This window comes from Misgurnus anguillicaudatus, chromosome 8 (assembly GCF_027580225.2).
Source record: "Misgurnus anguillicaudatus chromosome 8, ASM2758022v2, whole genome shotgun sequence".
Lineage (NCBI taxonomy): Eukaryota > Metazoa > Chordata > Actinopteri > Cypriniformes > Cobitidae > Misgurnus > Misgurnus anguillicaudatus.
Window position 1 is genome coordinate 24,029,101 of NC_073344.2, and position 13,690 is coordinate 24,042,790.

General features: G+C 37.1%; 2 protein-coding genes across 2 annotated transcripts; both read left to right on the forward strand.

Moving 5' to 3' along the window:
* The first annotated feature begins 410 nt into the window (after positions 1 to 410).
* LOC129451172 (E3 ubiquitin-protein ligase RNF182) lies at positions 411 to 9,424 on the forward strand. The gene is made up of 2 exons (XM_055214247.2): positions 411 to 639; positions 7,359 to 9,424. The coding sequence occupies exon 2, from the start codon at positions 8,067 to 8,069 to the stop codon at positions 8,817 to 8,819; it is 753 nt and encodes a 250-aa protein (XP_055070222.1). The 5' UTR covers positions 411 to 639; positions 7,359 to 8,066; the 3' UTR covers positions 8,820 to 9,424.
* A 2,695-nt stretch (positions 9,425 to 12,119) lies between these two features.
* LOC129450784 (regulator of G-protein signaling 9-binding protein) lies at positions 12,120 to 13,676 on the forward strand. Its single transcript, XM_055213790.2, has 2 exons — positions 12,120 to 12,660; positions 13,027 to 13,676. Exons 1-2 carry the CDS (start codon positions 12,426 to 12,428, stop codon positions 13,560 to 13,562), a joined length of 771 nt encoding a protein of 256 aa, XP_055069765.2. The 5' UTR covers positions 12,120 to 12,425; the 3' UTR covers positions 13,563 to 13,676.
* The last annotated feature ends 14 nt before the right edge of the window (positions 13,677 to 13,690 follow it).

A 13,690-nucleotide genomic window follows, 5' to 3' on the forward strand; every position in this document is an offset into this window, starting at 1 on the left:
AAAAAAAAGAGCATAATTGATCCATACAGTAAGCATTCATTGTAAAAAATTATATCATATCAACATCTTTATGTTACTGTAACAAATTAGTGAAACATTGTCAACTTGTTTCAAAACTTAAAAGTAGGTTTAATTGACTTGAATTTAAAAAAGTTGAGTTTAATGAATATGTTTAATGTAGTCGTTGTTTAATTATAGGCCTAATTAAGTTGTTTAAACTCATGGTGCCTTTTTTTACAGTGTTGATATAAAAATGCACCTGCAAGTGCTTAAAAATATAAACAAATTCTCAAAGTAAAAAGTAAGTATCCTATTACTGTCATTATGTCCAGTATAGTCAAGTTAAACTCTTGTACACCGGCATCTTCAGCATCATGACCGTGAAGTCGGAGCTCGCGCTGGCTCCTGTTGCCACAGCAACCACTGAGGAGAAATCTGTGCGGCTTGTGATGCTGTAGCATTACCGCAATGAGGGGGATGTAGCAGTTGTGGTCGGACAGATGGGACCTCGAGATTGACTGTGACTCACCACAGCGAGAGGCGTAAAGCCGTTTGAATAGGAAAATGTGGCGGTAATAAAGCGTCTTTATATCGGAGGAGAGGATATGTCCGTTTTTGACCCGCTATCAAGAACTGACGGTGAGTGACATTGGTTATAACTGCGGATTTTAAACATTTACAGCTCGTGAAATGAAGCATTATATTCATTAAAACTGACCATTTCATGATTTTTTGCATATAAAAAATGCAAAACACGTATCCAGACAGCTTATTCGATGCAAGCAGACGATGCCGCAAACGAGACTTTTTTCCCGAGGCAAACATGTGTGTCTCATTTGTTTGAATAATTCATTCAAAATTATCCGAGATGTCGTTTAAATACCAAAGCGACTTTAGAGTTAGAAAAGCGACGTGACGTTGAACGCTATACGCAAAGATAAACAAACATCGAATGAATTGCGCAAATAGATATCGTTAAAATTCGTACGTGAAATCGCCGTTTGATTGCAAAAACTGGAATCATTTTGCAGTGTCATACGTTTGTTGTATTTCTGTTATTCGCTTAAAACCGATAACGATTAGGATAACCTGTTGGATCTAGATCAGCGAAAGCTTTTTTTAAATAACAAATATGTTTTGAACCTAAACGAGTCTAGCTTGCTAGATTCACATAAGGAGATTAAATCAGTTTTTAATCTCAGTTATATGGTTTAAATGAAACAGCATCTCAGTAAATATCGCTTAAAATAGGCGACAGCTCGTGTAATTAATGGTTCCAGAACGAGAAAACTTCGTTATTTATTTATTTATTTATTTTTATTGTGCATTCCAATTAATATCAATCAAACTGCAGTTGGTTTGTTTTGATTTGGGCCTTAACAAAAATAAATAAATAATAAATATAGCTAAGTAGCACCCTTAAAACATAATAACATAATAATAGACATGTTTTAAACAAATATTTTAAAAACTGAACCAAACTCTTTATATATTTCCTGTCGTTCATTTTTAGTCTGTAGGCGTTGTGTGCGGCAAATATATTGCACAAAATGGCAATCAAATATTTTATTCGCTTTTTGTCTTGCACACTGTTTAAGAGTTGTCTCTTTCTAGCAAGTGAAACATCACAAAATAAGTTAACTGATCTAAGTCTGTGCAGATGCCATATGCAAAATCAATCAATTGACAAGATTTGGAAATAGCTTGAATGATGAGCTCATTGTATTGAACACATTGATGGATATTTCAATCACCTGACTCCAGTCTACACTAATGATCTGTGAATACAGCCATTGGGGGAATTGGGGAGAGCACGTGTCAGTATGTTATATAATGTGGAAGGATGATTTGCGATTACCTCATTGAAAGAAGCCTTTCCAATGGCAAGTTTCAATGCTAGATGTGACCAAAAACACTATTATTATGATGTTTATCATGTATGTTCTTTCTTTATTCTTTACGCCACTCCATCATCTATGGCTATATTCATGGCAAGAACTGGTTAATCCATACACAAGTTGATCCACACAAATTAACCCATACACAAGTTAGGGGAGGTTCAATTTTGGAATCTCTAATTCACCTAACTTGCATGTTTTTGTGGGAGGAAAGTGTAAAAAGATTGTATGAAAGAGTCAAATTCAATTAAGCATCCAGAAGTCCATTTCATCCCAACCTTAGGATGTTAACAAGTAGGGATGCACAATACAAACTTTTTTTATTTATTGCCGATACGATATTCGATTACTTGGAATGGCATCTAACGATAACACTATACACAGAGAGTTTCGCTTTTTACCCTTGTTTTTTTTACACAGTATGAGTTTGTTTTTGCGCCTCTTTTGATTGGCAGGATGTAATCAGCCCTAATCATCGGCTGTTTTTAAACAATCAGCAGATGTTTGATAGTGAGGGAAAACGCTTTAACTTTGTCCCTGCCAGCATTTTTTATGATTATCACAAAAGTTTAATGCCTTCTAAAAAATGTTCTGCTATAAATATATAAACATAGATACAATAGGCCTATATCAAATTAAAGAACAGACCCTTTGCTTTCAAAGAAACAAACAAAAAAAGTTTAATCCTATCTTCATTTGTTCTCAAAATACAAAATTTTGAGCAAAAAGCTGAGATAATTGCATTTTTGTAAAGGACTTTTGATCAGATTCAGAAAGATGATCAAAACATACACAGAGTTTTTTACTGTTTTTGGATCAGTAGGTGCTAAAGTGTTTTATAAATTGGGTAAGAGTGCCACCTAGTGGATAATAGAGGAAATATAGATTGCCATAAAAACTCATCAGGGCAGGAAAGCGTTAATTTGCAAATACCAGTTATATCGGGCATCCCTAACAAAGGCTTATAGAGTATGGGATTTGACAAAACCCTAGAAGTTAAACGAAAGCAGGTTGATAATTTAAGACTTGCAAATATTATTTTTAAACAGCAAGACTTTACAAAGTGAGCTCATGTGTAGCCCTGTTTTCAGAACATAAAGAGGGTGACTTAAAACAAACCCATTGGTTAGCTGTGCCAGTTTGACTGTTTTACTCTTGAGATTAAGTAAATAACATGGTTTATTCGTGTGTGAAGCCACCACTGAGCTGTCACATCAAATCAGGCACAACTACAAAAAATAAAAGTACTTTTGTTACTGCAGGGGCACTCTACAAAAAAGACTCTGTTCCAAAAACGAGTGCGCTGCCTTCATAGACAAGACAAGCATATTAAAGCATCATTAGTATGCTCATAAGGCGCTGTTACAAAGGGGAGTGTCTATGACGGCATGTTTAAATCAAATTCTAAACAAGTATTGTGTGAATCCTTTGCAGAGAAGATGCATTGGGACAAGCTCAGAAAAAGAAATCTGCAGTTTTCTTGCTTATAAATTAGATTCGACTAATTCGATTCGTAATTTAATCCTGTATTTACCAAAAGAGAGTTGCATTATATTTGTCAATAGACAAATGAATTCGATCTGATTTATCATCAGTAATGTTAGATCTTATCCATTAAGTACTGCATGTCAAGCACTTTATCTTTACTCACCATGTCTCGCTGGACAATCTGATGTTTTTCCATTCAGTTGGCAAGCCAAAGGTACATTTATGTTTGGATTGCTCTGCTGGGTGCTATGATTGCCTGTTAAATTTCTGGAAAAAATGAATTGATAGCAGTTCAGTTTACCTCTGTCGTGGAGCCGTTCAGATACATTTTGCACAGAAATCAATTATAGGTGGATGACTGGCTGATATGTTGTTTTTTGAGCTTCTGCTGTTGGCAATAACTTTATAGCTGGTTAATGTAATAACAATGTTGGCAATAGCATTAAATAATAATATAGATTTATAAATTAAGTGTCAACTTTAAGATATGTTAAGGTTGAGAGTGAACTTAGGAAACTTGTACCTCCAACACTATCTCACAAGAATACATACATATTTTACGAGTTGGCTAATTCGTATTAATTCATACGACCACATTCGTAAGTTTTTGTACGATTTGCCCTGACCCCTGTGACATTGGGGTTAGGTTTTATTGTTGTTGTTTTTTCATGAGAATCGTATGTTTTTCTACAATAAACTTGTATAAATTATATGAATTAGCCAACTCGTAAAATATGTATGAATTCTTGTGAGATCAGGCTGGAACTTCCTCCATATTTCATTCAGAATGGGAAAGGGTAGGTCCTCCATTTGTAAAAAGTAAAGAAAACTTTCTGAATTAAATTAAATATCGGATTTAAATGTTTTAATTCACATAAATTGTATAAAATAGTATTTGATATATAGTATATCCTCAATAGGATCAGTTATCTCTGGCTCTCTCTCAAGGGGTTTTGTCTCCCGAGGACTTTTCTCACTGGTCGTTCTTAATTAAATATAGTATACCACCTACTACCACAAACTACACATTTTTCCCTCTGAATATCTCTCGGTAAATATGCAACCTTACAGAAGTGGATTTTGAATGCCATTTCATGTTAATTTCAGTCTAATGGTACAAAGTCTTCTGCACTCTCAGAAAAAAAGCAACAAAAGCTGTCACTGCAGCAGTGCCCTTTAAAAAAAGTACACATAAAGAGTGCAATTTAGTACCTCAAAGATGCTTATTGGTATCTTAAAAATGGTACATTAGGATCTTTTACAAAGGTACCATTCCAGTGACAGATTTTGTGCCATTTTTCTGAGAAAGTGTAGACTTCAGATCGGGAGTATTTATGATGTAATTTTACTGTTCAGATTAGTTACGATCAACCATGTATAAAACCCACAGGTAATTGTCAAGTGACACTTTTTAATTCATGATTGTGTAATGTAAAACTGTAGATCCCTATGAGCAGGACCGAGCACCTGTTAATCATTGTTTGCTGTCATGATAAACATTGGCTCTGAATGATTTGTCACTTGCAGCTACTAAATTTATATTTTACTAAATTATAAATTTTTATAATTTACAATATTAGTTACTTTACTTTTCCATTACACCCCAAATAATTGGTGATTGCATCATTTTTGCTGTCTGTGAATCCATGAAAATTACAGATAAATTACCAGCTCAAACTATTTTTTAAACAACCACTGTAATTTAATAAAGCAGTAAAATCTGCAGCAGGTGGAACCATCCAAACATTTTGGAAGAATGAAAAAGAGCCAGCTTCCTTCCTTGGTGATGTAGTACAAACTACATTTTTTTCTATGGCAACTGTAATATTATTACAACATTTGTTTTTTAGTAATAAATTACACTACTTGTTGCCAAGGAAAGTAATAATATTACAGTAATATTGGAAATTATACTGCCCAACACTGGTCATTTGTGACCCTGCTTACGGTTTCTACATAAAATCATCCTACAAAATGAACATTCTGTGAAAATCTTGATATCTTTATCATTGATTGAGTAATGTCATGTAAAAGACTGAAAGTGAAATTAATGTTAAAATCAAACTTTGATGCTTTTAATCTCATCATTCGATTATGAGACATTGGTCCGGATTTTAGTATTTGTGTAGCCCAGATATCATACAGGGTTCAAAAAGGTAAAAAAAAGTGTGAATTGCATATTCAAACAAATGCTTTAAAACAAGAAGCAGTTCAGCAATGCTGTTTGCTCTTGCCAAGCTGACATAAACATTGGATCGGGATAGTGAGCTGCTATTATTTATGTAACCCACAGCACCAGGACACAGATGGTGTTTTCCTGTGAACGCCCCTTGCATCTTTACTTCAACCCATCACACAAACACAGCCTACACACAGACGCAAGCATCTCCTAAAGATACCGTCGCTACAGTTCAGTTCAGCAAAGCAAGACGACAATGACGAATACAAACTGACAGTTTCATATTTCATTTACTATTCAAGAGTATTTCTCAAAACATGATGCTTTTGACATCATCTGATGTAAAACTGAGCTACTGTTTTGTCTGATGGATTTTTTTTATTTAAACTTGACAGAAAATATATTTAGATTGTGTGCATTGTGACATCAATGAAAATTAAGACAAATATTGTCACAATGCAAAAAAATTTATGATTTTGAAAGTTGTTCCAGGCATGCTTTTTTAGGAGATTCAACCTTGACAGTTTCTTGCCAGTTTTGTGTTATATAAATAGATCCATTAGCTAATATCTAATTTAGGAAGATGAATAGGCTCGCCATTTTCAGCAGCACATGCCAATATTTTTACGTAGATGAATTCAGATCCAGTCGTTTCAGCATCTTACAAATTGCACTTAAATCATTTGTGACGCACATCCATATTCTAAGAAGTATTTATGAAAGCCGCAAACAATAACACAAGTATAACACAGTTAACATATTCAGCTGCGAATGCATTGATTACTCGGCTAAATGTAGATGTGCCCTTAGCATGTATTGACCTGCTGGGAAATAAATTCTGAATGACTGTGGCGTTCTTTTAACCTTCTGTCGTCTGCCTTCATCTTGGATGTCAAGTTTGACCGATTGGCTTTTGTACAACAGACTGCCTGCTGCCAATTATCCGACTTAGCCGAGAGAAAACCTGCCATACAATGTCAAACTCATGAATTCAGTGCATTTCAACGTCCTCTGTTGTTGAACACGTGTGTGTGTGTTAGCGTGTGACAGTCCTTATCACAGTCATCAAGGTTGGGGGCGCTGTATCCTCTAGCTGTGCATGCATGCTATTTATAGACTGGCTTGAAATTCTAACAACCTTCGCTTTGAGACATGGAAAGAGAAGGGGGGAAACGTTGTGGGAAATTAAATTAGCATGTTAGCTGCACGCTTGTTATGTTAACGTCCACTTGCATCACTTGTTTGGCTCCCGGTGTCGAATATGAGTGAGTCAAGTCCACTGGGAATCAGGAAATGCAGCAGCGTATTTCATATATAATTAACTTTAGAAATCTTCCAGTTGGTCTTCCCTTTGACGCTTCGCCACGCCTACAGCTACAGCTATTCGAATCCACATCTAGTCCTTATGCAAGGATGTAATTAAATATCCATAACAAACCTGAATATAAAAAGTGTATCTATGTTGGTACCTCCACTCATTGATAGCATTGTTGGCTGTGTGCATGCTTTCTGTCACCCACACCCACCCCTATGTTGACACTTTAATGTTCTTGAAAGGAAGGGCAAGATAAATGCGAAGGGTTTTTAGGGAAGCGCAGTGCAGACTTAATGACATTCGAAGGTTTTTACTCGTGAAGGTAACTTGGAGACATTAAGCTGCAGGTGAATCTGTAACATACAAATAAGTGACATTGAGTAACGTGTTATTGGATTTATAGGAGTAGACGATGTTGATGGAATTTTAAACCTGTTACACTTTTATTAACTTTGTTTTTTATTGTTTTGTTTTTCAGAGTGGAACTTCGGGGAACAACATATGCATTTGAAGCAGGAGGTCAAAAACCATCCCTAAAACATATGAATATATCTGACAGTATTCAGGATGACTTTGCTAACTTTCTCCAAATCTGCAGTTCTTCCACTTCATTCCTGAATCAATTATGGATAACTACACAAAAGCAAGCTCTTTGTCCAGACTCTGATTTCAAAGGGATCGGCAGAGTCTTGAATCTGCTGTGATGGGATATATTTGGACCTCTCCGGTGTCAACAATCTTCATTTATTTTTTGTCTCTTCAGTTTAGTTTTTCACTAAATAAATCTGGAAAAGAAACCAAAGCGCATCCACGCATCGATTGTGGACAGTAAACAGAAAAACAAATTTGGCATGCACTGATTGTCTGTATTGAGCTGTAAAATGAATAGCATCAATATATATTTATATACTATGTTAAGCATTCAGATTTTGTTTCTGTAAAAACATACTGTGTTTGTGTAAAGAATATCATGTTGTAGAACTCTGTTGTCTGATCAGCATTGTATGATGCAAGCTTTTTGAAAGAAATGATTTCTAGCAATTCCTTTTAGCGAAAAACAAAAACAAAAGCAAAAAGCAAGCACCACCGAGGACATTGCACAGGTGGTGTACTAAAACTGGCCTGCTTGGCACCTGGTTTCTGGCTCTTCCAGTTCCCCTGCCGTCAGCACATTTCATCTCGCAGGATGAGCCAGAAGTCGGACTCCGAGACCGAGAGCTCCCAGGCTCCCGTGCTTTACACGGTGGAGGAACTGGAATGCAAGATCTGCTACAACCGCTTTGACACACGCGCCCGTAAACCTAAAGTGCTGAGCTGCCTGCACCGAGTTTGTGCCAAATGTCTGAAGAAAATGGTGGAGCTGGACTCCTCTCCGAGCATCATCAGCTGCCCCTTCTGTCGCCACGAGACTCACGTCCCTGATGAGGAGATCTGGTTGCTTCAAGATGACAGCAACATCCTGGCCATTCTTACTTACCAGGACCGGGCACGTAAAGGTGGTACCACACCAAGCGGTGAGGTCCTCTTGACACCCAACAGTTTGAGCGGAGGAAGCGGAGGGGAGCAAGCGCACAGTTCTTCCGACTGCCTCGTCATCACAATCATGGAAGTCCCCGGGGAGTCCCAGTCCTCGGATTCAATGAGCATGCTGAATATGGTGCGCATGTACCGACCGGCCAGCCTGGACTCCTTGCCCTGCCACCTGCCTGTGCAGAAGTGCCGAGCGTGGACGTCTCGCTCAATTCCGCGCTTCCTGATGGGAGTCCTCTGTCTGGTGTACTTCAGCTCGCTGCCACTCGGGATCTACTTGCTGATGATCCAGCAGCTTACAATGGGAGTGATCTTGGTCAGCCTGGTTCCCTCCACTCTGGTCCTCTGTGTATTCTACGGCTTTTGCCAATGTCTGTGCCACGAGATCATGGAGGCTATCGCCACATAGCGGCTCAGCTCCGGACAATGACTAGCAAGACCTGTAAAGAACGAAAGCCAAATTTCCGACGCACATCTGCCGATCCCTCCCTGTGCAAGACATCTTCGGTTTCACCAGATTATACCAGCATCTACCAGTGAACTCCTTGTAAATCACCTTACATTGTATACTGGGCCAGCTGTACTTGATTTTAGCAGTTACGGCTTGATTACCAATGCTAGCTGGAGGTATTGATTTTGGACTGCATCAGATCGCTGTGGTTTTGTATTGTGTCTCACCCAATGGGCCTTCAACAACTGTGATATAAATAACACATAACAGAGAATGAATCCCCACTTTTCCTTATCATGATGAAACCACAGGATATGTTCAATAATACTAGATCATTTGTTCAATATTTTTGTTATGTTATGACTATATGTGGTATATTTTAACCAATGTCTCAATGTTCTCGTTGAAGTTTCTATAGTTGCCTTTGTAAGGCATGTCAATGGCCAAGCTGTAATGTATATGTAAAAAAAAGTGAATTTGTGTTTGTCATTGCTATGAAAATGAACAAATACTTTAAAGCACCTGTTAGATAATCAATAAAGATTCTTCCAGATCTAACAGTACTCTAAATGAAATGATGCTTTTTTTTACTTTACCATCATAATTTAAAGCCCAATCCAGATTTGGATCCAGTTTGTTTTGGATCCCATCATACACTGCAAATACTTTCTTAGTTTTTTTTGTCTTGTTTTCAGTACAAATATCTTAAAATGATTAAATCAAGATGTATTTTCTTGATGAGCAAAATGACCTAAGAAAAATTTTCTTGAATGAATTGTTTAAGAAAAAACACTTTTTTCTTAACCCATTGGCAGATTTAATGCACGTTTTAAGCACAAATTCACTTAAATTTTATGATTTTGTCTTAAAACCAGACTAATTTAAGATATTTAAGATTTTAAATATTTCAATGGGTAACACCTAAAAAAGCTTTTTACACTTTAAAATTTCACTTAAAGTGACTGGTTAGCAATTGAAGTATTTTTTTAAGATAATCAAACAGTGTATGGCTCTAGAAACAAGACTATAATGTGTATATATGTTTTAAAAACATTCAATTCAGATTACTTAGAAGCCCACACACCTGTTGCACCTGATACAGTGCATCGCTATGATACAAATTTTGAGTATGAAGCAGATTATAAATATAATGACTAAGGAATTGTCAGTGCCTATTACAGATTTGCTGTTTTGCTAACTGAATGAGCTAATATTACCGGTGTTGCTCAGGAGATTGGACTCATGGGAGTGCACATATTGCATCAAGCGACACAGAGATTTCAAACAAGCCCAACTAACCACACGGGATTCAATAAAGGATCCCCATCTGTTCCTCCACAATACCATACCACTGTCCCAGAGGACAATTAACCTCATATAAACCACTGCACACAGCATTCACATCATCACACATTCACATATATATAAAGACAACTGCTCATAGAAAGTCTTTAGAAAAGGATCTTTTCATACAAACACATGTTATGCATTTGTTCTGAAATGATTAGGAAAATGGATTTTGAGAGTATGGACTGCAAGGTCTGGGCCTTATTTTAACAGGTCTCCCTGAAGACCAGCTTCTATGAAAGTTTTGGAAAAAGATCAGAGGTAAAAGAGGGTTGTACAAAACAGGACTCTCAATACAGTTTGCAGGTTTCAGGTGGCCATGCCACTCTACGAGCATCTTTAAAGTTCACAGTTGTCAGTAAGTAGCTTTTACTTTAGTGATTATAATTTATACACTGTATTATACATTTATTTTGACATTAAACAAATGGATTATTATTTACTTATTTGGGATTATTCTATGTGCAGTTTTATATTTTTAATTTGTGACCCTGGGCCACAAAAGATGCAGCATGAAGTTAAAACAACTTGGTTTTACAAGTCAGTTCAGCCTACTAATTTAAGTTTTTGCTTGTGAAAAGTTCACATAACTTATATAATCAAGTTGAATTTTTTTAAAGTAACAAAATATATGTTTATTTGACAAAAATGCTGCATATTTTTAAGTCGCACAGGAATATTTGTAGCAACATTGTATGGGTCAAAATTATTGATTTTTCTTTTATGGCAAAAATCATTGGGATATTAAGTAAAGATCATTTTTCATGAAGATATTTTGTAAATTTCCTACTGTAAAATTTACCAAATGTATTTATCATTAGTGTTATGTGTTGATAAGGACTTAATTCTGACAACTTTTGGACAAAGGCGATTTTCACAATATTTAGATTTGTTGCATCGTCAGATTCCAGATTTTCAAAAGGTTGTATCTCGCCAAATGTTGTCCAATCATAACAAATCATACATTAAAGGCGCTCTAAGAGAATCTGCGAGACGTAAGTTTTTGTTTATATTTGAACTGTTTTAAAACAAACGCAGCGTAGCTAACTCCTCCCCCTCCCTTCCGTGCTTTCATGGACGCGCCCAACCCCCACCCTCAAGCCTACTTGTTGTTTGTTGGCTGGAACACTTTGTTGTGGTTTCTGTTTGTAGGTTTGCCCACTGTGTTTGTGTTGAAGTTTGTGGAGCCTGAGCTGTCTACAGAGATCGCGTTTTTTTGCAGTTTGATCGGCGGACGGGCGGCGGGCGGATGGTGAGGAGATGTTTGCTGTATGTAACAAAAAGTGTTTTGTGGTCTAAATGCGTGAATCCGCTTAGAGCACCTTTAATGGAAAGCTTATGTATTACTTTCAGAGGATTACATTTAACCCTTATGACTGGTTTTGTGGACCAGGGTCACACTTATCATGCACAGTTTATTTTACGAAAATTGTGGCGGCAGACAATTGTCAGCTCTTTTAATGTTACAATAAAAAAAGTGAAAATAAGATTGGTTTTAAATATAACCTCCCACACATTTGCAACAAATTTGCTTTGTTCTGGTTTTAAAAGAATTTTAATGTTAAAGTAATACCCGAATACCTCTACACATTGACTGTGCATTTAAATAATGTTAGATTTTACGAAATTGTAAGGATATTGACAATTAGTTCAGGGCTCAATGCAAATAATTTTTTTACTGGCCGTGCCAGTGGCTCAGGTTTTCACTTGCCCTGCCAAAATTAAAAATTTTAGTGTCTGTCACATTTAAAAATAATAATTCGAAAGAAAAATATAATTGTATACATATACAAAAGACATGTTCCAACGAAAAAAGGCTCCCAACTTTCCTGCTTAATCTGTAAACTGACAGCAAACTGTGCAAAATATTGCATCGTTTCTTTCGTCGTGTTTTCCGCAAGTAAATGTCTGCTTTTAAGACGTTAAATATTATATTGATTAAAGTATAGTATAGTGAGTGAGGGTTATGCACTGGCCTGATCGGGCAAGTGACAATACTTTTTACTGTCCCGAACGTCTCTCACGCTTGCACCGGGCAGTCCTTTATGTTGAGCCCTGTAATTATGACCTAATTAGACGAACTGAAATTAAAGTGAAATATCAAACTGCATCTTACAGATCATAACACCGTATGATATTACTAGCTCAGATTTAAACACTTTAATTTTGCATATTACTTCTTAGTTAGAGAAACCAACACTAATAATCAAAGCTTCTATGAATTTTAGGTCACTTAGCACACACGTGGTAATGAATCGCTGGCGGCAATCCGTGGTGGAGATCCAATCCAGAAAAAGACAAGTGAATGAATGCGAGCAGGCACAGGCAGCCCTGAGCAAAGTGACGGCCTGCTTCCAGCAAATGGCCACCACCCTGGGGACAAACGCAGATGGTAGCTGCCTTAGAGAGGAGCTGGAAGAAACCAGGACACTAGCTCATAGAATATGCACAGGTAAGACAAGCAAACCAAATAAATGAAAAAAGACCTACATTTCACAAATTGCAGAACTTGAAGAAATTTTGAATCGAGCATGGAAGACGACAAGTAACCAGACCCAGTTGTTACCTATAAACACTGCTGTTTGTTTGCCCATTTTATCAGATTGGAACTATATTTACAGTACACAAAAAGGGTAACATTAGCTCAACTAACAGTTTAAGTTTGGGTACGGCTGGGTATTTTTAAACAAATGAAAACCATTTTAGCCATTTTGTAAGTGTGGCACTTGCATGGTTTATCTGCACTGCAAAAACCAACATTGGCATATTCAGTTACACTACATCGAAATTGTAACGCGCGTTTCTGTTTGTGCTTCAGGTCTTCACAAGAGGTTGCTAGCTCTGCTGATAGAACTGGATCAAGGGCAGGAAAACAAAGAACAGGTTGAACGACTTTGGGTGCTCTTCCTCTCTAACTTGGAAAATTTCCAACAAAACCTAAGAAAGGTCAGAAAACTGCAAGAGATTTTCCCCCTCACCCAGCGCAAAGATCGACAGGCCCTCATCAACACAGGTTTTGCAGGTGGCACCTCTGAAGTAGCAGCTCGGGCGGCCATGGTGCAGAACCCGTGGTTATCGGTAGATGATTCGGTAAACCCAGACCTTAAAAGCCACGTGGAGGAGATTGAGCTTCTGCTCGAGGAAATGCTCCAGAGAGTCAATGTGCCACTGTGGTCTGTCGAACCCACAACAAAAGCTTGGGTGGAAGGCTGTCCTGCCCAAGATAATGGGCAAGATGATGTTGAGAGCTTGGAAGAGATGATGGAAGTGGAAGTAGTGTCTCAAAATACTACATTATGCTGTTGCCATCACCAAAATTGCAAAGTTGGATGTCTACTATGTCTGCTAAGCTAGGGTGAAAAAAACTATAACCTTTTAGATTGGTCTCAAAACATAAGTACACCTAGTATCATGTAAAAACTGACCACCTTTATACTGTAAATAAAGAATTAATTCAAACCATTCTAATCTTTGTCTTTCAA